Source organism: Zootoca vivipara, chromosome 8 (assembly GCF_965207765.1).
Source record: "Zootoca vivipara chromosome 8, rZooViv2.hap1.1, whole genome shotgun sequence".
Taxonomy (NCBI): Eukaryota; Metazoa; Chordata; class Lepidosauria; order Squamata; family Lacertidae; genus Zootoca; species Zootoca vivipara.
The window spans coordinates 48,093,538-48,116,995 of NC_142591.1; the positions used below are offsets into that span (position 1 = coordinate 48,093,538).

Consider the following 23,458-nt stretch of genomic DNA (forward strand, 5'->3'; position numbering starts at 1 on the left):
CGACAGTTAATTGTACTTGTTGTTTTGAAATAAATTATAGGAGTCTATACTTCTGCTAAAATACCTAGTCACTGGTTCATGAAATCAGTAAGAGGCCAGATGTGTCAAAAACTGAGCTCAAATAAAGAGTTCTGTGTGGGTTCAGTGTGACATAAATTAAGAGTTTTTCTTTCATTAATCTTGTTTGCTTTTCAGTCCTAACATACCCCTTTCCTATTCATCAGCATCTGTAGTATATTTCAAAATTAGCCCTAAGGCCAAGGGAGCCGACAGTCTCCACCAAGGCTGTAATATTGCTCTTCTGGCAAGCATCCAGCAGGAATTGGATACTGATATGGTCTGCACAGGATCTCTCATCTTTGCCCAGAGCCTGTCATGGTCATCATGTTAGAACTGCTTTGAGCAGACAAACAGATAATGTTTTTAAGAAGTGTTGTATATAGCAATTAGGATGTTAATAATGCAAGAAAGGAGCCCTCACTTAAGTCCTAGGATTAGGGGTTGGTACTGTAATGCTCAAACCAAATCTAATCCTTTGACAATCTTTATTCTGCACCCTCTAACATTTCATAGGAAGGCAATAAATCTTCTCTTGATTAAATGTGGTGCTAAGTACCCTTCACATTTATTTCAGCTTTGCTTGATTACTTACCACCCTTCTCTCTAAGGTCCCAGGGCAGGTTACAACCTTAAAAACAATTTCAAACAACTTGCAATCATAGAATTAATGCAGATCCTTTTTTAAAAAAATGCCCCTCAAGTGTCAGAAACCAGGGTAAAGAGGTGCATCTTCAGCATTCTCTGGAAGCCATATAATGAAGGTGCCATAAGCTTCAAGTCTGCTCTTATAAAGCTATTTCATGCTAATAGTTATGCCCATATGATTTCTCTCTCTCAAAATGCAGCTGGATAGAAAGATTGCTTAATTGGTTTTGTTGGGAAGATTTAAAAGAAGATTAGACAAATTCATGGAAAATTAAGGCAACCAGTGACTATTAGTCCTACTGGTTATAATACCATCAGTATTGGAGGCAATATCCTGCTGAATACTACTTTCTTGGGAACGTGAGTAGGAGAGTGTTGTGCTGCTTGTGGACTTTCCATAGGCATCTGGTTGGCCACTGGGAACAAAATCCTGGAGTAGATGGGCCATTGGTCTGATTCAGCAGTAGTTTTATCATGTTCTTACCTCTGCTTGATTATTTAAGTACTCTTTTCCTAGGGAAAGTCAAATCAGGGGCCAGGGACAATGGTGGATGGAGCCACCACTTTTATCTCTGTCGTTGCTTCACCCCAACAATATCTGAACAATTTTTTTGTAATGTGTTAAAAACTAATTTATGTAACTTTTTGATACTCTGGGAATATTATCGTCGAATATTTATAATGAACCTGTTCCTAATTGCTATATTTTGACTGTCTACACTTCATCCTCTAAAAAAAATTATGGATCTCTGAAACAGGGAAGTCATTAATCAAAGTTCATTGTCACCATACTCAATCAGGAACTTGGCTGTGAGCTGGATGTGGCTCACAGGTTCCCAGCCTCTGATTAAGCATGTAAAACACATAGATAATATTCTTTACTTACAAGAGTATAACTAATTACATGAGAATGAGAGATCTTTTTTGTTTTTAGTTCTCCTCCAACTAGAATTGAGTTTAGTTTCCAATTGCTAAATATGCTTGAATTAACAGTTGACCTGATCACAGCCTTTGCCTTCTTCTCTGTTTCCTGTGTGTAATAAAAAAAAACCCAATTCTCGGGGCATTCTGAAGTGTTTCTGTTTTGGAGTTAAACAGTAATATGAAGTATATGAACAATGAAGCTTCTGGGAATTTGAAATAACTGCAGTACTGAAGGACTGGTTAAGCCTTCCAATATTTTCATTATGAGCTCCAAATAATTCTCAAGTGATTAAAGTTGGCAATAAAGTTTTCTTTGTGCAGGAACCTGGCAAAGAGTGCTACAGCTTGGCAGTAAGATTTAAAATAAAAATTTTAAAAAAAACAATGCACATTGAAATGTATTTGAGATATATCTTGAACTCCACAAAACTGGGAGAAAAGTAAACATGGCAAATTAGTCTTTACTTTGTAGTGTGCAATGGCTGTTCTTGCTCTTAGCAAAGAAAAAAAGGAGGGGGACTTGCTAAATTCAGTGGGGTTACATGAGGACAGAATTTCGGTATTAGTTTTGCCTTTACTTTGTGTTGTGGAATTTGCCAACACTTGAGAATAACTTCAGCTTAATTCTAGTTACAGGTAGGTAGCCGTGTTGGTCTGCTGTCGAAACAAAATAAAAATAAAATAGAAAAAAATCATTCCAGTAGCACCTTGGAGACCAACTAAGTTTTTCACTAGTATGAGCTTTCGTGTGCATGCACACTTCTTCAGATACATTGAAACAGAAATCACCACACCCTTATATATAGTGGGAGGGTGGGGAGGGGTATTACTCAGAAGGGTGGTGGGAATGGTGATTGGCTAATAGGTGTGGTGAACCTGTTGACGACTGTTAACGACTGCAATTGGTCTTACAGGAAAAAGCAAGGGGTGAGTTGGCTAAAATAGCTTTATCATGTATAATGAGATAAGAATCCAATGTCTCTATTCAGACCAACTTATTACCAAACTTAAAACCATGGAATTTGTCTGCCTCAGTGAGCACCATCTTACTTCAGATCTCCAATGAAATTACAACTGCTTTATTTTCTTTACTTGTTGTATTTCAAAGTGTATTGTTGTTCATTTCTTATCTGATATGGGGAATTGGGAGTTAACAAGGACCCAAATTCTGTAATTATATTATACAGGCTAACCATATCATATCCCTTTGTGAAATCCCAATAGTGTACAAACAACTGTTCATGCTATAGGGGATGGAGCTGTCCAGAAAACCAATGGCTTTATTGATAGCAGATACAAGAACCCAGCTATATAGGCAGTATATAATTTTTAAAAAATACTTTAAAATATTTAAAATGCATTTAAAATTTAAAAAGTACTTTGTGTATGTGTTAGAAAGTAAACCACCATTTCCAACAGTTCACAACTAGCACATACATGCTACCTTCAAGACCATTAAGTCTGAGCATGCTCTAGCCATGGAACATTTTGGGAGAATGCATAGACAAGGAAGAAGATCTGATTTCTGCTAATAACTGTTGTAGCAACTGTTTACACAAGCACTCCTGATAAAAATAATGTCAAACAGCAGGCAGTTGTTTCTCAAAGGTGGCTTATGTGTTCTAGTTCTATCCAAGCTTTTTTCTGCTCTAGAGAGCACTGGATTAATGCCATGATGGGGAACAATAAGTATAATTGTAAATGATAATCAGGAAAAATATGTGTCTGTTTTATATTGGCCTCTATTTCTTGGCATTGCATGTCATTTAGTTGAGAGCAGGCACCTGTACAAAAGATATAACGTTAATACACAGCTTGGCAGTTCTCTGCCAGTGGCTAAAGAGCATTGGTTCCCTGGTAAGTGTGTGTCATGTTGAAAATGATTCGCTTGTCACTTTCTGATTTACATTTCACTAATATTTGCTTATGAATATCTGGATCTTGGTGTGCTGACAATCTGAAATGAGTGCCTAATTCATGCCCCCCATTCACACATCCCAAGTCTTTTCCTGTAATTCTAAAATCCTTCTCTTGTGACCACATGGCTTATCATGTCCTGTCCCACTATGCTGTGTGCCACCACAAATTGCCATAATATTTTCACCTGCCCAATCAATATATTGCTGGTTTGTGTGTCCTGTAATTTTCTGGTAGAACAGCCAGCCATTCTTTTAAGTAGTTAGTTCTCAAACAACTTTGGGTTTTAGAAACTGGCATGTTGAATTGTGCATAGAAATGCCCAGGAGTAAATGTACTGTAGTTGTGTTAAAACTTCCATTATGGACCCTTCACTCAGTCCCAGTTGGCTATCTAGCTGCAGTATTTTGAACCAAATGTACCGGTAGTTTCTGAATAGTTATCAAAGGCAGCCCTTCATATAATGCATTGCAGCACTCCGGGTGAGATGTTATTCCAAGCATGGATTTCTGAGGTTAGAACATCTCTAGCCAAGAAGGTTGCAGCTGGGTCATCAGCCTGAATTAAAGGTGCTTCATGTCATGGGTGCCTGCTGGATCTCTACAGACAAGGCTGGAGTTAAGAGCATTTCCAGCCTGCAATAGTTATTCTTCAGAGGAAGTACAGCACTCTCCAGCATAGGCTGACTACCACCTCCTAGGTCAGACAAACTATCAACAACACTTCTATCTTCTCTAGAGTGGCCTTCATATCACCCCAAATCCTTCAATGACCTAAGCAGTTTCATATAGATAGTATATAGGAGCACTCAATCGCACAACTTAGGGCAAAGCAATAGGTGCCATGTACCACCTTCTGGAACAACCATCCAGAGAGGATCAGAACTGCTAGAACATGGCATTTCCCATTCTGGACAGTCAATCCAGTAGTATACCATGATATCAAAAGACTCTTTGAGGTCCAAGAGAAATAACAAGGCAAGACTAAAAGTATATATATTTCCTTGTATTAGGTCATTCGCTGGAGCTACCAGAACTGCTTCAATGCTGAACAGTAAATTGAAATTGATCTAGATAATCAGTGTCATTTAGTGTCTGTAGTTGTCTGGCTACAAATTTGCCTATGAAGGATATATTTGAAACTGGTCAACACCACCTTCAGGATTCATAGGAAGACTGCCACCTTGCATCAACAAGATAGGCAGCAGATGGGGCAGATCCCTTTGATTATATCTAGTGCTACTTCTACTCAAAGTAGACCTATTTAAATTGGTGGGCATGATTAATCCATGTGCATTAATTTCAGCAGGCTTACTTTTTATAGAACAGGGCTGGATGCAACCCCTTCTTATCACTTGTCGATTTCAGTTTGGTTCAGAATTGTTCTACTAATATACAAGTGGCTTTACATTAAAAAGTACCTACCATAATTTTCCAGTGCATATGGAATGTTAGCCACTCTGATCTGCAGACACCATTACTATGCTGTGAACTAGGTTTCGACAGAACCCAAAAAGAAAGTGTGCCCTGTAATGACAAACCTGGAGTGATGTTCCCATCATTGTTTCATTTACCGTAGTCAGGCAGTTTCTGTATGACTGAGCCTCACAATTTTCCACACACCCCAGGTAATGAATAGGAGGAACTAATTAAAAACCCTGGAAAGTAAGTGCAGTAACAGAATGTAAATATAGTTCAGCAATGTCTCAACCTGTTTGATTTTGCTACTGCTGCACTACTTAGTTAACTACATGAAAGCTTTGCCATGCTTTCCCCATCATATGCCTGTAGTTTTAGCAGTCTCTGCAAACAAAGTTCTATGTTTATTCAAACAAGTGAATAGTCACCATCTGCGACACTCACCAAACCTAACTCAAGCAGAAAAGGAAGCAATTGGCTGCCAATTAGTTTCTGGATCCAATTCAAAGTACTGGTTTTGACCTATAAAGCCTTAAACATCTCAGGGCCACAAAACCTTAAGGACCACCTCTCCCTACATAAACTGACCTGCACCATTTGATCACCATCTGAAGCCCTTCTTCATGTGCCGCCTCCATGAGAGGTCAAGAGGGTGGCAACATGAGAACGGGCCTCTTCTGCAGTGGCTCCCCGTCCGTGGAATGCTGTCCCCAGGCAGGGCCGTCTCAAGCACGTCGGGCGCCCTGGCGCCATGGTGCGGAGATCGCTCCGGTGCCCACGCCCCGCTCCATTTCTTGCTGCGGCTGGTGGGTGGGCGCAGCGTGCAGCACAGTTTCCGTGCGGTTCTGCTGCGCGGTGCCCCCCTACTGAGCCGGCGTCCTGCGCCACCCATACTACCCCTAGAGCTGGCCCTGTCCCCAGGAAGCCTTGCTTGTCGCATGCATTACATATCTTTAGAAGCCAAGCAAAAACATTCCTCTTCCAGGCCTTTGGCTAATTAAACAATCTATGGCTTATTAAACTGTGCTGGGATAGTGGTGATACTATTTTTCTTTGTTCCTATATTATGTTTGTGTTTTTATACTGTAAAAACACTATATTTATGTTTTTATATTATAAACCACCCTGTAATCCTCGGAATAAGGGCACTATAGAAATTTAATAAATCAAACGGAATAAACAAACTTATGAATGCATAAGCAGTATTTTCATACATTATATGAAGTAGGCATGTCATGTCTGTTTCCTTAGGCTTGCATCCTAATAACTCTTGTCATTTTATGCAAGACAAAGGGGATAGAATAAAGGGAAAAGCCAATAGTAAATAATAAGCTATGCTGGTTGCTAGGAGTTCACGCTGAAACTTTTATTATTTATTATAAAGGTTTATACTGTGCCTTTTCAATACACATGTATTACTCATAATAGTAAAATACAGCTACAGTGAAAGTGTAACAAGACAAGCATAGCAGATAAAACAGTCTTCAATGAAATAATGTCAATCTAGTAAGTAAAAAGCCTGTGGAGTGTGGGGGATGTCTTCACAAGCTAGTAGAAGCAATCAGAAAGGAAGTTATATGAACTTCATGGGGCAAGCTGTTTCTCAATACTGGTGCAGGCGGTGCAGCCAAATCAAACGTGTTTTCACCATGAATGGGAGACAGCCATCTTAACTATGGGTGCAAATATATTATCCTTTAGAGAGGGATGAAGCATTTACTACACTCTTGTCTTACTTGGCTATTCCCCGTGTAGCTGACATAATCAAGGATCAAGTATACAGTGATAGATCTCATACTTCCACAGATCTTGTCCACATTCTTTACTTGGAAGTAAGGAAACCAGTGATGGCCCCTCCCCTTCAACAAAGCAGGTGTTTTATAATATATTCTCCTCTATATCAAAGCAGCTGTGCTGATTATTGTTTAGCAAAGCAGGCAGAGCAACCTTCCAGCATAAAAATGGGAGGAGTGTTTCTGTTGTGGACCCTGGGGTGTTGTGCTACCGCTTCTGCATAGCCAAGTATGGGAGTGGACTCGTTGGTGGTGGTGGTGGTGGTGGTGATGGTGGTGTTGAAAAGCACATGATACACATCGAACTGCTCAGTTGTACCATATTTTTCAAAAGCTTGTAATGGAGAATTAATGAGGCTAAATCATATATTGGTCCAGATTAATGCACAAATCTGCCCTTTTAAAAAATTGACTATTAAACCAATATATCAAATGTTTACAACACATAACCTAATATTTTATGCTTCTATGACAGTCCAGTTCAGGACTAACAGAACTTTGTAAACCCATAATGCATGGCTGGTCAATAAATTTAATCTAATTAGCCACAAAATTAGTCATTTAGTCCATAGCACTGTATTAGTATTGCCATTTCAGCAATAATAATAATCATAATCTTCAAACTGTATGCTAAAATTAATTTGTTAGTAAAAAATTATTTTAAAAGACTGTAGGAAAGGAATCTGTGTATACTTCTGAAGCAGATTCTAATTCATGATTATAGGTTTGCTTAGTAGTCTACAGCTCTAACTTGTTACAGTAAATGAGATAGCCATGATTCTGTTTTTCAGGCAAAGACTTCTTCTTCCAAATGATAGCATTCCAGTTATCATGAATACTTACTTCAGTCAGAAAGTTATTAAAGAACAAACAGAGATGGAAAGGCAACATCTTCAAGAACCATTGCTTATTAAAAGAAAGATATCTTTGGCTTGGGTATTCAATTTTTCCACCATAAAAGGCGATTTGCCTCAAACATCTGCAGTTAACCAGGTAATGTTTTATTTTACAACTTAACACTTTGTAGCGAGTTGATGAACAGATATTTTCAAACAGTGCATGCAAGAACACTCATGTGCTCTCTATAGCCTTCATTTAAGCAAGATTTAGAGTTTGCTAGTGAATAATATTAATATTTTACAATCAAGATTTCCCCCACATGTTGACACACTGAACTGATCAGATACTTTGCTTTAGCCTCACTACTGTCTTGAGTGGTATTGCTGTCATATATTTAGCAGATTACTTTTCGTTTGATTTGCTGCTCAGCTACTTAAATTTACCAGCCTTTCTAAAGGGATAGCTACATGTTGTCAAACAACAAGCCAGTGGTGTTCCCATCCTCCCTGTCCATAAGCTCTAGTAAAACATGCAATGTGTTCTGATGTCATTGTGCAGCATTTTCCATCTTACCTTTAGTGGCAGGGAAGGTGGGGAAACACATAGTGTACAACAGTGCACAACACATGGAGAAGTCCACAGCATCCTATATAATAATATGCAAGTGTCCCTGCGTCCAGTTGTCCCGTGTGTCCCTGGGGTACTGCGCATGTACCCCAGAGACACAGGGATTGGACGGAGAGACAGAACGCGCACACGCGCACGCTCCCCCCCCTGCCTACCGTTTAATCCGCTTAGTCTGGGTGCTCTTTCTGTGGCGGCGGCGCGTGGGGGGAGGCGGCTAGCCCCTCCCACAGCCGCCGCTTCGTTGGGGCGCTCCGCTGAGCCCAGCTGGGCAGCGGGCGCCCAGAAGAAGGCTGCAATTCGGCCTCTCTCTGTGGCGGCGGCGGCACGTGGGGGGGGCCGGCTAGCCCCTCCCACAGCCGTCGCTTCGTTGGGGCGCTCCGCTGAGCCCAGCTGGGCAGCGGGCGCCCAGAAGAAGGCCGCAATTCGGCCTCTCTCTGTGGCGGCGGCACGTGGGGGGGGCCGGCTAGCCCCTCCCACAGCCGCCGCTTCGTTGGGGCGCTCCGCTGAGCCCAGTTGGGCAGTGGGCGCCCAGAAGAAGGCCGCAATTCGGCCTCTTTCTGTGGCGGCGGCGCGTGGGGGGGCGGCTAGCCCCTCCCACAGCCGCCGCTTCGCCGGGGCTGCACACCCGTTCCTCTTTGCTTTGCACACTAAAAAACAATAAAATCTGTTCTAGCGCCCGTTTATTTTAACGGGCTGAATTCCACTAGTTCCTATATGAAACTTGAACTGGGTGGTCATGGCTCTAATCTGTCCTTTTGAACTCTTAGTTAATGTTTCCTCACCTGAACCTCCTCTTAAGAAGGTTCTGTTAGTGAGCTTCACTTACGCTTGGAGAATCTCTGAGTTTCTTCACACATACAGCAGGCATTATAAAGTGGATCTTATGCCCAAAGGTCCTGCCTTTGGATGTGGAGGATCAAACTGAAGACATACTCAAATGAGATTACTTCTAGAATAAGCATTGGGCTCTGCTTTCCCAAGAGCAAAAGATATTTTTATTTACGTATCTTCTGTTCTTTTCAGAGTAAAGACGGGGCAGTCTGTCCACTTGTGGTTAAGGTTTAGGCTGATCTGCACCTATAGATTCATGTTGAAAAGGAATTTGGGAGGGCGGACAAATAGGGATTTGTTGTCTCCATATTATCAGTTATTTGTGTTTGTTATAGATCTCAAAGTACAATCTATTCATGTTTATTGAAAAGTAAGACCCACTGTGGTCAGGAGTCGGCTTCCCTAGTGTTTGTATAGGATTGTAGCCTTATTTTTTTGTGACTGCGGTTCTGTTTTTTCTGTTACCATGTTTGTTCCCCAAGGGAATGCAGCCCTAGATAGAAAGAAAAAGAAAAGATGCCCTGCCGCTATTATAGGAGTACAAAGGCTGGAACATCCAGCTTATCTCCTCTTGGTTGGTAGATTCAGTCTTCAACCTCATCAGAGGGAGATTATCTGTGCTTTCCTAGGAAAGAACTGGCCAAGCAGAAAACGCTCCCCTTCACATGGCTTTATTAAGACACAAAAGAAGAAATTGCTTTGAGAAAGCTACTGCCATTTCTTTCACCAGTTTGTCATCTAGATGAACTAATTCAGAATAAAGATTGTCCTGCTTCAGTTTTCACCATGTCTACCTCACACACATTTTTTACTCAAACACAGATATGTTACCTGAAGGAGCGTCTCCACCCACATCATTCTGCTCGGACACTAAGGTCCAGTACCGAGGGCCTTCTGGCGGTTCCCTCGTTGTGAGAAGCCAAGTTGCAGGGAACCAGGCAGAGGGCCTTCTCAGTAGTGGCACCCACCCTGTGGAACGCCCTCCCATCAGATGTCAAAGAGAAAAACAGCTACCAGATTTTTAGAAGACATCTGAAGGCAGCCCTGTTTAGGGAGGCTTTTAATGTTTAATAGATTATTTTATTTCATTTTTCTGTTGGAAGCTGCCCAGAGTGGCTGGGGAAACCCAGCCAGATGGGCGGGGTATAAATAAATTATTATTATTATTATTTTATTATATTATATGTAAGACCCCTGCCAATTTGTTCTCAGACAGTTATTGCTGCTGGGGGGACGCCGCCGGGAACAATAAGGGGGAAATGAACAGAAAGAAAGGAGCTCTGATGAGATGAAATATTAGGCTAGCTTCAGGAGATGTTGAGGATTGGGGGAATATAAAATGAGGTGGGTCTCTGGACCACACGTTGCCCACCTCTGTGCTAGAAGGATGGGAATTTGTGGTAAGCAAAACCTTTCTTTCCTGTATGTTTTCATGCAATCTGTACAATGATTTGGTTTATGCCTTTTTTGCCAGGTCCCCTGTCTCAATATGAAGACTTCGAAGTCTGTGCATACGGATAGCAACAATGAGCCCAAATTATCTCCCTTTGCAGTTACTCCCATAAGCGACTCTCTTCTTGATATTGTCGAGACACAAGGAAGAGCTGGAGGGAGAGGAATCCAGGTCCAAGTGGTTGTTCAAAGGGTCTATTATTTGCCTGCTAAAGATGGTTTAAGGTGTCATCTTCAGAAAAACAACACTTCCGAGAACACTGCACCATTGTTAAATTCAGACCTGCCAAATGTTAGGTGAGTATTAGAAATTGGCCTAGTGTGAGTCTCAGCATTGATGGGAACAGTCAAATTATAAGACAAGCTAGACTGAACATGTTGATCAGGTGGTCCTGAGTTTTTTATGAAGCCTAGAACAATCCTACCTTTTAGCTAAAAACAAGGTGCTCTTTTTTTTAAGTAAAAGAGCAGGACTGGAAAACTTATTCATCATTTGCAGCCCATAGCCAAAATCTGTCATGAGTTTGAATTGTCTAACTAATTTTCTTGTAGTGAGCCATGTAATTACCCAGTTATTTGTATCTTTATAATAATGCTTGTGATGCCAAACTACAGTTTGGAACACAGGGGACTGTTTCAGGCCATTGGTCCATTTAGCTTAATATTGAATATTCACTGGCTGGCAGCAGCTGATCTCATCCAATCCTGCCTGGAGACTGCAATTACTTAAGAAACCAGGACATTTTACTTATCAAGTAGCTGTATTAAATTTGCAGTCTCATTATGTTTCTCATGTTATTCTCAAATTGTTGTTCTCATATGATATTAGTTATTACCCTATTAATGCTCTCAGTTTCTTCTTAATCTTCTTATAGTTTTTTGTAGAACAAACTTTTTTGTGCATAGGAAGCTGATATTGAGAGAACTTGGCTCATCCAAGGTCTCCCTATAACAGAACTCTTCTTTTTTAAAATTGTTTTTATTAAAGATTTTTGGGTTACAAAAGTACATACATCATCTCTGTTTTGAGATCATAAATTCCTTTCTACAGATCAGTTCTACAGATCAGTTATATTTGTTGTGAGACATTAATGTTGTAGTCAGTATAAGGTTGGGGGAGGAGAGAGGTGATGCTTAATCAAAGGGTACATAGTAGGTACAGTTTCTTTTCTCACTCTCATTCTCACCTCCTCCTCTGTCAGATACAAATGAGCTTAATTTCTGTTTACCCGAAAGCAATTGGACACAGCTTGTAAAAAGTACCTTGAAAGAAGAAATCCACCAGCTTGCAGTGGCACATAGATACTGTTGATGGAAACATGGGAAAGAAATGTAGATTGTTGACACTTGAAGGGTGAAAAATCTAATTCACTGTTTCAGTTTTTGTACTGTTGGCACCATACATAACTTTGGTTTTCTAATATTTTCTTGCTCTGAGTAAGGTGTCTGTTTTCATAGTCCCCCGGCAAAGTCAAATACCAGTTTGTCTCAGCTTATTTCAGTTGGGATGAAAGGGTTAATTTGTAGTTAGTCTGCCATACAGGTATTTGTTAGAAAATCAGAGTGCTTCCAAATTATTGTTGTTTTTGGCAGATCTGCCTGTCTGAAGCAGGGGCATAACAAGGGGGTGCGGTGGGTGCGGTCCACCCCGGGTGTCCCCACTGAGGGGGGTGACATAATGCCAGTCGGCACTCACCGTGGGGCCTGCAACATGCCCAAGCCACGTGTCTCTCCTGGGAATGTTGCGGTGGCTTGAGCGCCCACAGGCTCCACACTGCCCCAAACAGTCCATCTGTTGCCTCCCCCTCAGCTGTAGGGCGGCTGAGTGGGAGGAGGCAGGCAGACTCCTCTGAGGCCCCGCGGTGCCCCCACGGGCGGCTGGCCCCACCCCTGGGCACAGGGCACGCACACCGCCCCAGGCACCCGATCAGCTTGCTCTGCCACACGTCTCAAGAGACAGTGGAGTGCACCCCCTGGGATTGAAGTCATACCTGTTTAGGAAAGTTTTTAATGTGTGACATTTTAATGTATTTTAATCTTTGTTGGAAGCCGCTCAGAGTGGCTGGGGAAACCCAGTCAGATGGGCGGGGTACAAATAATATATTATTATTATTATTATTATTATTACTACTACTACTACTACTACTACTACCTTTGTGTTAGCAGCAATGTAGTGACCTCTCTGGGGCACAAGCCTGGGCAGTGTGTATGGAGGTCCTGCAGTTGGCAAGATACGACTATTCAAATTACTGTACCTTCATTGTCTAGAGCACAGGTGGCTAATATTTTTCTCGGCCTTAAGGTTATGTTACTCTCTGGGAATCTCTCCAACAGTCATATGCCAACAGCCCCGTTACCCGGCACTCTTAAACATGCTCACATGTTTGGCACGGATTCTTTTTTGCATTTCAGTACCAAGTTAAGATACAGGTTTCTCAAGTTTTTATGGGTTGTGAATTGTCAGCCCAGATTGATATCAATTTTCACTCTTCAGTTTCATGTGGCTGAATGTATTTACTGTTTTAACTGCTTCATTAATTTTTTATATTGTTGCACTTTGCAATTAATTTTACTGTACCCCATCATGATATTGTAGTGAAGGTTGGATTATGCATATTTGTGTTTTTGATTTTCCAACTACTCTGAAATGGTAGTTCATCAGGTATTCTGTTGTTTCAATTAACAGGGGTTCAGTATAGAAATAAAGTTTTAAAAAACAGTTGTAAAGATTACTCTTCAACTTAGGTACCATAAAAGGGGAAAATCTCCCTAAGATGTTTCAGGACAGGTTAATACAGCACACTCAGATTTGTACTTATTTCACAAATACAGTCTCTTTTGGCAGACACAAAATTAATTTTGGTGATTAAGAGAGAAAGCCCCCAGTAAATTTTGCCACTTGAATGGCATATTTGACAAAAGCCACCAGCAATATAGAGTAGCAGATTATGCTTGCTTGAAAAGGGTGTCTATGTCATGTGTTAAGATGCAGCCTCAGTGGCATGGCTTGGGTAGGTTCTTATAACCATACATACAGACAGAAGGCAATAAGGATATACTTTTATCCAGTGGAGTGAGAAATTAGAAAACTGAGCGTTGCAGCTACTAGAAACAACGACTAGCATTCACACCCAGCCAAGAGTTGTGCACCCTTGCTTTAGAAATAGCCTTGGGGAATCCAAGCCTTCTTCCCTAGCGTTCAGAGGGATAGCTCAGTAGGTAGAACACGAGACTTTTAACTTAGGGTTTGGGGTTTCAGCCCCATGTTGGGCAAAAGATTTCTGCCTTGCAGGGGGTTGGACTAGATGACCCTTGTGATCCCTTCCAACTACTGTATATGATTTCTTAATGTGTTGTGTGTGTTCTGGTGTAACTTGGTGGGTGTAAGAAGCACCCATGTTGTTTTGCAGGGATTAAGAAAAAGCTAGGGGACCCAGGTGGCACTGTGGGTTAAACCACCGAGCCTAGGGCTTGCTGATCAGAAGGTTGGCGGTTCGAATCCCTGTGACAGGGTGAGCTCCCGTAGCTTGGTCCCAGCTCCTGCCAACATAGCAGTTCGAAAGCACGTCAAAATGCAAGTAGATAAATAGGGACCGCTACAGTGGGAAGGTAAATGGCGTTTCCATGTGCTGCTCTGGTTTGCCAGAAGCGGCTTTGAAATGCTGGCCACATGACCTGGAAGCTATACGCCGGCTCCCTCGGCCAATAATGCGAGATGAGCGCGCAACCCCAGAGTCGGTCACGACTGGACCTAATGGTCAGGGTCCCTTTACCTTTACCTAAGAAAAAGCTGCAGCCTGCTTTAAACACAACATTGTGTATCTTAGCCCACCTGTGCCTGTCAGTAATTAATATAATAGTGTGAAGTGCTTAGTTGTTTAGATTAGATCTAAAGGATGTAGGTAATGAGCAAAATTTAATTTTTTAAATTTGAATTATGCAATATTTCAGTAGGAGTGATTATGCTCCAGCAACTTTTAATGAGTTTCTGTAAAGCAATTTTGTTTGTACAGTGGTACGTAGACTACATCAGACTTAGCTGATTCAGATGTGAATTATTCATAAGCTTCTTTACAGTTTTTGCTTTTCCGTGCTGAACTTTTATGTATCTACTTATACCTATCTTAGGGACCCAGGTGGCGCTGTGGTTAAACCACTGAGCCTAGGGCTTGCTGATCAGAAGGTCAGCGGTTCGAATCCCTGTGACGGGGTGAGCTCCCGTTGCTTGGTCCCAGCTCCTGCCAACCTAGCAGTTCGAAAGCACGTCAAAATGCAAGTAGATAAATAGGAACCGCTACAGCGGGAAGGTAAATGGCGTTTCCATGTGCTGCTCTGGTTTGCCAGAAGCAGCTTTGTCATGCTAGCCACATGACCTGGAAGCTATACGCCGGCTCCCTCGGCCAATAATGCGAGATGAGCGCGCAACCCCAGAGTCGGTCACGACTGGACCTAATGGTCAGGGGTCCCTTTACCTTTACCTTTTTATACCTATCTTAACACAAACACCATTGAATTTATTGCAAGTTCTTTATCTGAGTAAAGATAATGGGTCCAATGCTATTGCTAACGTTTCAAGGTAGGCAAATTTGAATTGAGGTCACCATTGTGTTTACCTTCAGGAAAACCAAAGCCTGTGTTACACAAGACATTTTAAATTAGTGTTTATTGCGGCTCAAGAGGGAAAGGGCATTTGTAGAAAATCCATGTTCACAGATGTTAGCATCTGTCAAATCGTTTTCTTTTGTGGGCAACTTCCATTCTGTTTACGACATACCATTCATTTTTTTCAAGTACATGTTTCTAAACAAAGCATTCATGAGCATGATTTTTAAGAACTTTAATACTTATGGGACTTTTTTTTCAAGTACTAGATAAACAGGAAGCAGACAACCTAAATGTGCCTCACTGAACTCCATATGATAGAAATGTTTCAGTATCTCGTAAATAAGAGAGTCCAATTGGTAGTATTTTCATAAAGATGTCTCATTGCTATTTAAGGGCTCTTACATTATTTCCCTTAGTTTTTTCCTTAGTTGAGCAAGATGAATCCCATGGCAGATTAAAGTGTGATAATCAAATTTTACTGTAAAGTTTCATCCTAAGAAACAGTAGGGGTGGAATCTGTAATTAACATATTGAAAGCATGGGTGCCATCCCCAAATGATTACATTTTACTATTTCCCTTATAATCTTCCTCTTCCTTTTGAGAAGCCTAGAGAGGTTTATATGAAGCTCCTATTCCTTGGGAAATAATAATAATAACAGCAGAATGAACGAACGAACAGATCTTCACCTACTTAATGATACTGCGTAACGTCCATCTCCTTTCCCCTGATTGCTGCAATGGATCCTCACCCCTGCTTGGTTTTGATTGCATCCGCACCATACTTTTAAAGCACATTTACACAGCTTCAATAGTCATGGCTGCTTCCAAGAATCCAAGGAACCATACTTACCCATCACAGAGCTACAATTCCCAACACCCTTAACAAACCACATTTGCCGTGGAGCAAATTAGAAGATGTACTGTTTCTGTATGAGCTATCTAGTGGTTTAAAGTATAAGGAGCCTGTCATAGGCGACTTGTAAAGGTAACTTTCCTGCCCTAGAGCAGCGATCCAGTATGTGTGATACTAGTTATTAGTCAGTAGTTTCACCTGAGAATAGTAATTTTCCAGCACCTGGTGTAGGTCAAGTATTCCAAGATGGTGTACATCAAAAGTGTGGAATTTTCCTTTTCTTTCTGACATTTCTTCATTTTGAATATTTGTGTCTTTTAAATGTTGTGCTGAAAAGCAGAAGTCCAAGTACATATACAGTGGTACCTCTACTTACGAATTTAATGTGTTCCAAACGCACATTTGTAAGTAGAAAAAAATTGTAAGTCGATTCCCATAGGAATGCATTGGGAGAAAAAATTCGTAAGTAGAAAAAATCCTATCTAAACCGCATCCAAGATGGCGGACGGAGCTCCATTCGTAAGTACAGTAGAAACATTCGTAAGTAGAGGTACCACTGTACAACATAACCCTATCTCCCACCTCCCACTTCAGTTCCAGCCTGGCTAATAGTTGTGCTATAATCATGTTGGAGCAGCTCATCAGAAGTCTTATGAAATATAGGCAAGTGAGGCTATGTATAGTAGGTACTATAAAGAGAATAGCTCTTGGCATCCCAGGACAGTGTTGTTGGATGTGCTGTATATAGAGTTAATATTAATAGATACAGGATTAGATGGCCCAAATTTGTGAAATATTTACTTATGAATTCAGGTTTAATTTTTTTAAAGAAACCCATCATGTACTATTTCTTTTAACAGACAATAAGAGGGATACAGCAGAATACAGGTATTTAGACGGCAATGTTAATTATTTCCATTTAAAGACATTTCTTAAGGGCTGTCTCATTGGAGATCTACTGATATCAGCACCTAAACCCCCCCCCCCAATTCACTGTTCATCTCAGAAAGCCCATCATGTCTCAAATGTAGAGTGCATCACAATATTTTTGACAGAAATATTCCTAATTCATTGGACCCAACTTTTTTTAGTTTAGACAAATTTAGGTTGCGTTCCAAATGGAATATAGTTTTGGCTTCTCATTAACTTTTTTTTTCATGCCTTATGGCAGAGGTCGGCAGCCTAAGGCCCATGGGTCACAAGCGGCCCAAAGGGGTTGTTTAACCAGCCCACGAGCCGCCCCCGAACTGAGCCACCCGCTCGGCAAGTCTCCACGCGCTGCACTAAACCAGCACAGTACAGCGTGTGGACGTGTGGACTTGCTTCCGCAGCGCCAGAAATCGCGTCTGCGCATGTGCAAATGCCGGAAATCGCATCTGTGCAGACGCATATGCCGGAAATCGCGTCTGCGCAGACGCAGTTGCCGGAAATTGTGGGCGTGCACGTGATCCGGCCCACGGAGGGATCTCCACTGGAGTGAACCGGCCCAGGTAAGGTAAACATTGCTGACCCCTGCCTTATGGCAACATTTTTGTGAGATATTACTTTTGTCCATTGTTGAAATCCACCCCAAGCAGGCTACTGCATGCTTCAGGGCTCAATGCACTTTTAATGGGTGGCACTTTTAATTATACATGGTGAGAGTGTGCTGTAGATGTTGTATTTTAGTATAGGCTGAAATATTATAGCCATTATTTTTCTTTATGTCACTACATATATTTATTCTATATCATATCTTCTGAGGTTATAATCATACACTGCAAAAAGGTGATCGAGAACACACCTAGATAGAAGTATTGGGTGGGCAAGCATTAAAAATTTAATAAGTTTTGTAGCATCATCCAGGCAAAAAATGCTAGGATATGCTAGCACTCCTACTTGTCACAACACCCCTACTTAAAACATCATATGGGATCATATAGTATTATGATACTCTCCAGCCAGTTTTGGTATTCATTTTTTAGTAGAGTGTGGTAGGATTCATCCTTTTATACTATTGCAGGATACACACAGGATACATATAGTATTAGCTATGGTCAAGGTTGGTGCCAGTGTAAGCCTTAATCATAGTTAAGATTGAAGACAGGGATTTGTGTTGGAGAACAGAAAAGCTCAGGGAATGCAGCATGCTTCCTCTCAGCCAATTCCTGATCCCTTAACAGTAGTTCAGGACAGGCTGCATTACATAATAGCTGTGCAGCTCTATTAGTGATACATAGTGCTGTCATATTAAAACTAGCTTTGTCTATATTGTAAGTGTTATTCATTTTGTAACAAGCCAGTCCTCAGCCCATTAAGTAAAAGTGGTTTTAAGCTAATTTGGTTTCACTAATTTCACTTTACTGTGGTATTTAATAATCTGCAAGTGGTGCAGAGTCTATAAAATAATCAGGAGTATTTCTTTGTGTACTGTATAGGAAACACTTAAAGCTTCTCAAGCATTTTTGTCCACATTTTATTCTATTCTAAAAAGTGACAATGCAACCCCACATTTCGAGGAATGCTCATGATACATTTGACACACTAAATGTTTTGTAATATAGGAGAACAAAGAAATAATGTTCTGCTTTTCCAAAGTGAAATACATTCCACGAGGGAGTTTCTACATTCACTTAAGTGTACTGTATTAATGCACATTCATTCACTTCTGCATTGGGTTTGTACTTTTCATTATTAGAACCTCCTCCCATCCACTTCCTGTTCTTATTTGCTCTGAAAAAGCACATATTTCAAGGCTATCAGTAATACCCATTGTATGAGCCAAGCAATCATGTGATTTGTTTCTCCCCCCCCCCCATTTCCCCCATGATCAGTGTCTCTGCACATGCTGTTCAGTAAACAAACTTCAGGGAACCAGACCAAGCTAGTTCAGAGCAGGGAGTTCATTCACACAGAGCCCTTGGAAAGTGATGCCTGTGCACAGCCTTGACGTAGGAACTAAGAAGAAGTAGAGAGGGGGTGGCAAAAGTTAGTATTTGTGTTTTCATTAATGCTTTTTATAGCTTGTAGCCAGCTGTAGCTGGTTAACATTTGCCTCTGACATCTATTAGCGTGCAGACTTCTTACGTAGGATTAACGGCTTCTGATGGAAATGGAGTTGTTAGTCATCGTATCATTCGTTTACAAGAAGGCTCTCCAACTTGTCATAGATTATATATTAGAACAGTACACATCTGTTTTAAACGCAAGAGTTTAGATTGCTCCTGCACCCAAGGAGGCACTTTGTACAGAACAGATACCAGGACTTGTGGTTTTATTTTTAATCGGATTTAAGTTTTAAGGAAATATGGCTATGGAAGACTTCTTAAAAAATCCTTTAGGTACAGTAGTTGTAAATCATACTGCACAAGGAAATCTATTGGCCTAAGATCTTTGAACCTAGTATGTATTGTACATTTATGCAGGTAAAAAGCACAATGTTGGTGTGATTAACTAGCAACTGAGATTTCATATCTGTTTGGGATCTTAAGAACTGATTTTCAGAGACACTTCAGTTTAATGAACCCTTATTTAATGCTGACTCCTGTTCTTAGTTGGTGGAAGAGTAGATTACTTGGCTTAGAGTCTGTATGTGGCCCTTGCTATTCTATGCAGTGTGGGTGAAAGGCATATGTTGTGACTATTCCTTCTGGATCTGCTGTTTGCATCTGAGACTGGCATCTGGAGAAATTTAGCTAAGGCGTTTAAATACTGCTCTTCTGAAACATTTGAAGTGACATTTGAGCATTTGCTCTGGGACTGGAGAGCAGAAGGGATGCACACTCTGGCATTTGTCATCAGCCAGGGAACCTAGGGCCACCAGGAGGTTACACCCCCATGCCTTCCAGAAAGAACATTGACCTGGGAGAGACCACGCTGTCCCCATCCATCGATCAGGCAAGAAGCAGATGCTGGAATTTGCTTCTCTCCTCCCTGCCTGAAAGAACATTGAGCTCCCAGCTGTGTGTTGTCCTGGGATTTTAGCAAGAAAGGAAAATAACAGTCTGGCCCCATCCTTTGACCAAAGGAGGAAGAGCCACCAATTGCTATAAAATCAAGAACAGTTGCAAGGGCAAAATAAGCCTGGCCTGAAATTGATATATACAGGCATCCTCCCACATACACACATTCTACTCGTGGATGACCACAGCACCTTGTGCGAAGCAGCGGGAAATAAGTAAATAAATAGGCTCATACCAGGAAATGGCAGGAGAGAGCTGAAGAGTTCTCGTGACCCATGAGGAGACCCTTCCTGGAGCCCAAAGAGGATGTCAATGAGGGCAGAGGAAGCCCCGAAGAGACTGGAGGCGCAGCAGGGCTTCGTTTAGGCTGCTCAGCCTCCCTGCCTAATAGCTGATCTGTTGGGTAGCACAGCTGCCACCACAGCTTTCCCACAGTCCCCCCAGCCAGCCAAAGAGCTTCAACTCTAGTTGAAGAGACAGTTGTGGGGAGAGAGAGTGGGAGAGCAGGGGAAAATAGGCATTTAGAGGTTGCTCCTTGCTTTACATGATTTCACTTATGGTGGAACGTAACCCCCGGGTAAGGGGGGGGGCGCATGTACGTATGTAGTAGCAGTTTTTGTAAAACTGGTAAAAGACCTGTTCAGTCAGATTCACAGTGCCCTTCACAAGTCTTACCTCAGTGCAAGCTTGCAGAAGTAGTGTCTGATTATTTAAACGTCTTGGAAGTCTGCCAGCTACTTGGAGTATAGTTTTTTAATCCTTTTAAATATTTTTATATTGTTTGTTATATTAGAGGGAGGGGCATAGAGCAATATTAGAGGACATGCTTTTCATGCAGAAGATTCCAGGTTCAATAGCCAGCACCCTGAAAAGCTGCCCGTTAGACAACACTGACTATGGCCTGACTTCCTATAAGGCAGCTTCCTATTTTAATCTGCCTAATGCAGCTACTCAGCTTTCTGGTGTTTAACTGAGATACAGTGGATACTACGGTAATAAGTTTTTCTCAACACTCCTTTGGAAACACCAACAACCAGATAGCAGCAAGGGTTTTGGCACAGATTTTTCACTGAATTCTGACATCTTCAAAGTGTTATAAAGCTATGAACTAATTAATCTTCCCAAGAGTGCTTTGAAATAAACTGAAAATAACAGAACATAAATAGTATCTTAACATTTTCCTTGGGGCTTTTAATGCACCTCATTGTGTTTCCCGCTCAGCTTTTCTCTCAAGTTCTAAACGTTACAGCATGATCCTATCTCCTGACTTACACTCAACAATATAGCAGGCGCAGGTCTACCCTACCCAGCATGGCAATTTAGCAATGGGGAAAGCTTGTATCTGCTGCTACTTTTATGACACAGCTTTGTCATGTGCAGGGACACTGCAAGAACAGGAAATGACTACCCCAGTCCTCTCTGATGCTTTCAGAAAGTGCTCAGTTTCATAATGGGAAGTATACAATGACAAGAAAGCAGTGGGCTCCCTACCATGTCACTCTGTTTGAGATTGGGGTATGCATCCTGCCCATGGCTTTGCCACAGCAATAGTAGTACAATAAGGAAGAGGTCCTGCTCTGCCCTGTTACTATTTGCACTGTCTCTTGCTTTAAGTGTAGCTCTCCCACCCTTTTTTGTCGGTCCCCATTACCAGGGTTGGGACCTAAGACCTTCTGTATTCTAAGCTTCTGGTTTTCTACATGGCTGCAGGTTCACAAGGGGGCCCTGAGCTATATGGATATGAACCATCCTAGAATATTGTCTAGAATGTTGTGTGAATTACTGTGGTTGATCATACAATAGGTGGTAGATTGACTGGTTAGTATTTACTGGTCAGTTGACTTCTGTTTCATTCATTTGTCTCTGTAACTAAATTTGCCTTCTTTTGTTGTGCATATGAAGGAGACTGGGGCCTTGGTCACCCCCATGTTGTACAGCTGCCCTATAGAGAAGCCTACACATAGTTTTCAGTGTGATCAGGGTTCTGGTTTGCGTAGGCTTCCCTACTCAAGATATCCACACAGTGTGTGGATCTTGGGGGCAGGGAGCTACAAAACTTCGTGGGCAGGGCCAGTGACATGCCCCACTGCCCTTTCAATTATGGAACATTCTCCATATATATAATGGGTGAAGAAGGCTTAGGAATTAATTTTTTAAAATTATGGGATACATAGGATTGCCTTTTTCTTGAGGAACTGTCTATAGAATAATAATAAAAATGCAATGTTCTAAAATTTAGTCTCTTTCAACCCCTAAACATCATTTGGTGGCAGCAGATTAGTTTAAGAAGTGAGGCTGTGAAAGGACATTTGACAGGAGGCATTTGGCTGGCTAATTTACTTGGGGGGAAATGTATTTCTGAGCTCTATAGTACAGTTTGCAACCTTATGGGGAAAGAATAAAATGTTAAATTGATAATTACATGGCATTTTTACAGATAGCACAGTATCTGATGTTGAAATATTAATGTGCAAGATAGAGCTGAAATATTTCTCTTATCTTGCAGATGGGTGGAAGGCTGAACTTCACGCATGTCCCTGTGGTACTACAGATAAAACCGCAGGCTCTACTTCTATTTTATTTGCAGCATCACAGTTCAATATTGCAAACAGAAGCTTGGCCTGTGGAGGCTTAAACCTCCCTTCTACCAAACATTGGTTGCATCTGTGTTTTTTGTAAAGAAAGAAAAAGTTGTAAAATCCCTATCGCGATAAAAACATGTCATTTCAATTAGATTGATCTCAGTGGGATCATTCTCTCCCCATCACCACCACTACCACCATATCATTCCTGTCTTTAAATCCAGTACAATGATGGATCCCTCCTGTTTTCTTCCTCTTTCTGATACCTTGGAGCAGCATGTGGTATGAAAGTATCTAAGTAAGTACTGCCAGTGGGGGGACAGCTAAGTGAGCCTGTTTTACTTTAATCCCTGGATTTTGCTTATTCAATGGTCTGATATTTTGTTTTCCTTTTTGATCCAGCAGCTTTAATATCAGTGAGCAGTAGGCTGTAAGAATTTTGTCCTGTGATATGATTTAGAAAGTACATGAAGATTCCGTTTATGCCTGAAAATGTTATGGGTACCTTGGAGCCATTGCAGTGCTTAACCATTTTCACTTTGTAGATTATTGTTTCCTAGGTCGATATAACTTATGAACAGAACAGTTACAATACCAACCATTTAATAAGCACAATATATTTGCATATAGAAAGCAAAATTATCCACAGGCTAATAAATTACATAACAACCACCTTTTGATAAAATTCTTATTTTCTATTGTAGTAGCATAAGTATTCTAAAAGTATGGTGTATAACTAGTTTTTGATGAACCATTTTGCGTTAATAAACTCACAGGTGTTTCAGATTCACCCAGTTATGAAAAAATAAATGGTGAGATCTAATGTCACTCCAGCAGACATGACAGGGCTTTGTGTTTCTCTCCTTCCCCTCAAACACCGTGTTATCAACTGTCCTTAGCATATTTTGGAAGCACACAACACTGTTCAGGAAGGGGGAGAGGATGGGGAAGTCCTGTTTGCATGAACAG

At 41.2% G+C, this 23,458-nt stretch overlaps 1 protein-coding gene across 6 annotated transcripts in view; it reads left to right on the plus strand.

Moving 5' to 3' along the window:
- Window positions 1–23,458, plus strand: part of SPIDR (scaffold protein involved in DNA repair) — a 182,306-nt gene that overhangs the window by 113,967 nt on the left and 44,881 nt on the right. For all 6 annotated transcript variants that reach the window (XR_015951481.1, XM_088675475.1, XM_035126454.3 and 3 more), the window contains 2 exons: window positions 7,549–7,750; window positions 10,530–10,804. Coding sequence is in view for 5 of the 6 variants with exons in the window: in XM_088675475.1 (XP_088531601.1) it covers window positions 7,549–7,750; window positions 10,530–10,804 (477 nt within the window). In the remaining variant the exon portion in view is untranslated. The remainder of the gene's footprint in view (window positions 1–7,548; window positions 7,751–10,529; window positions 10,805–23,458) is intronic.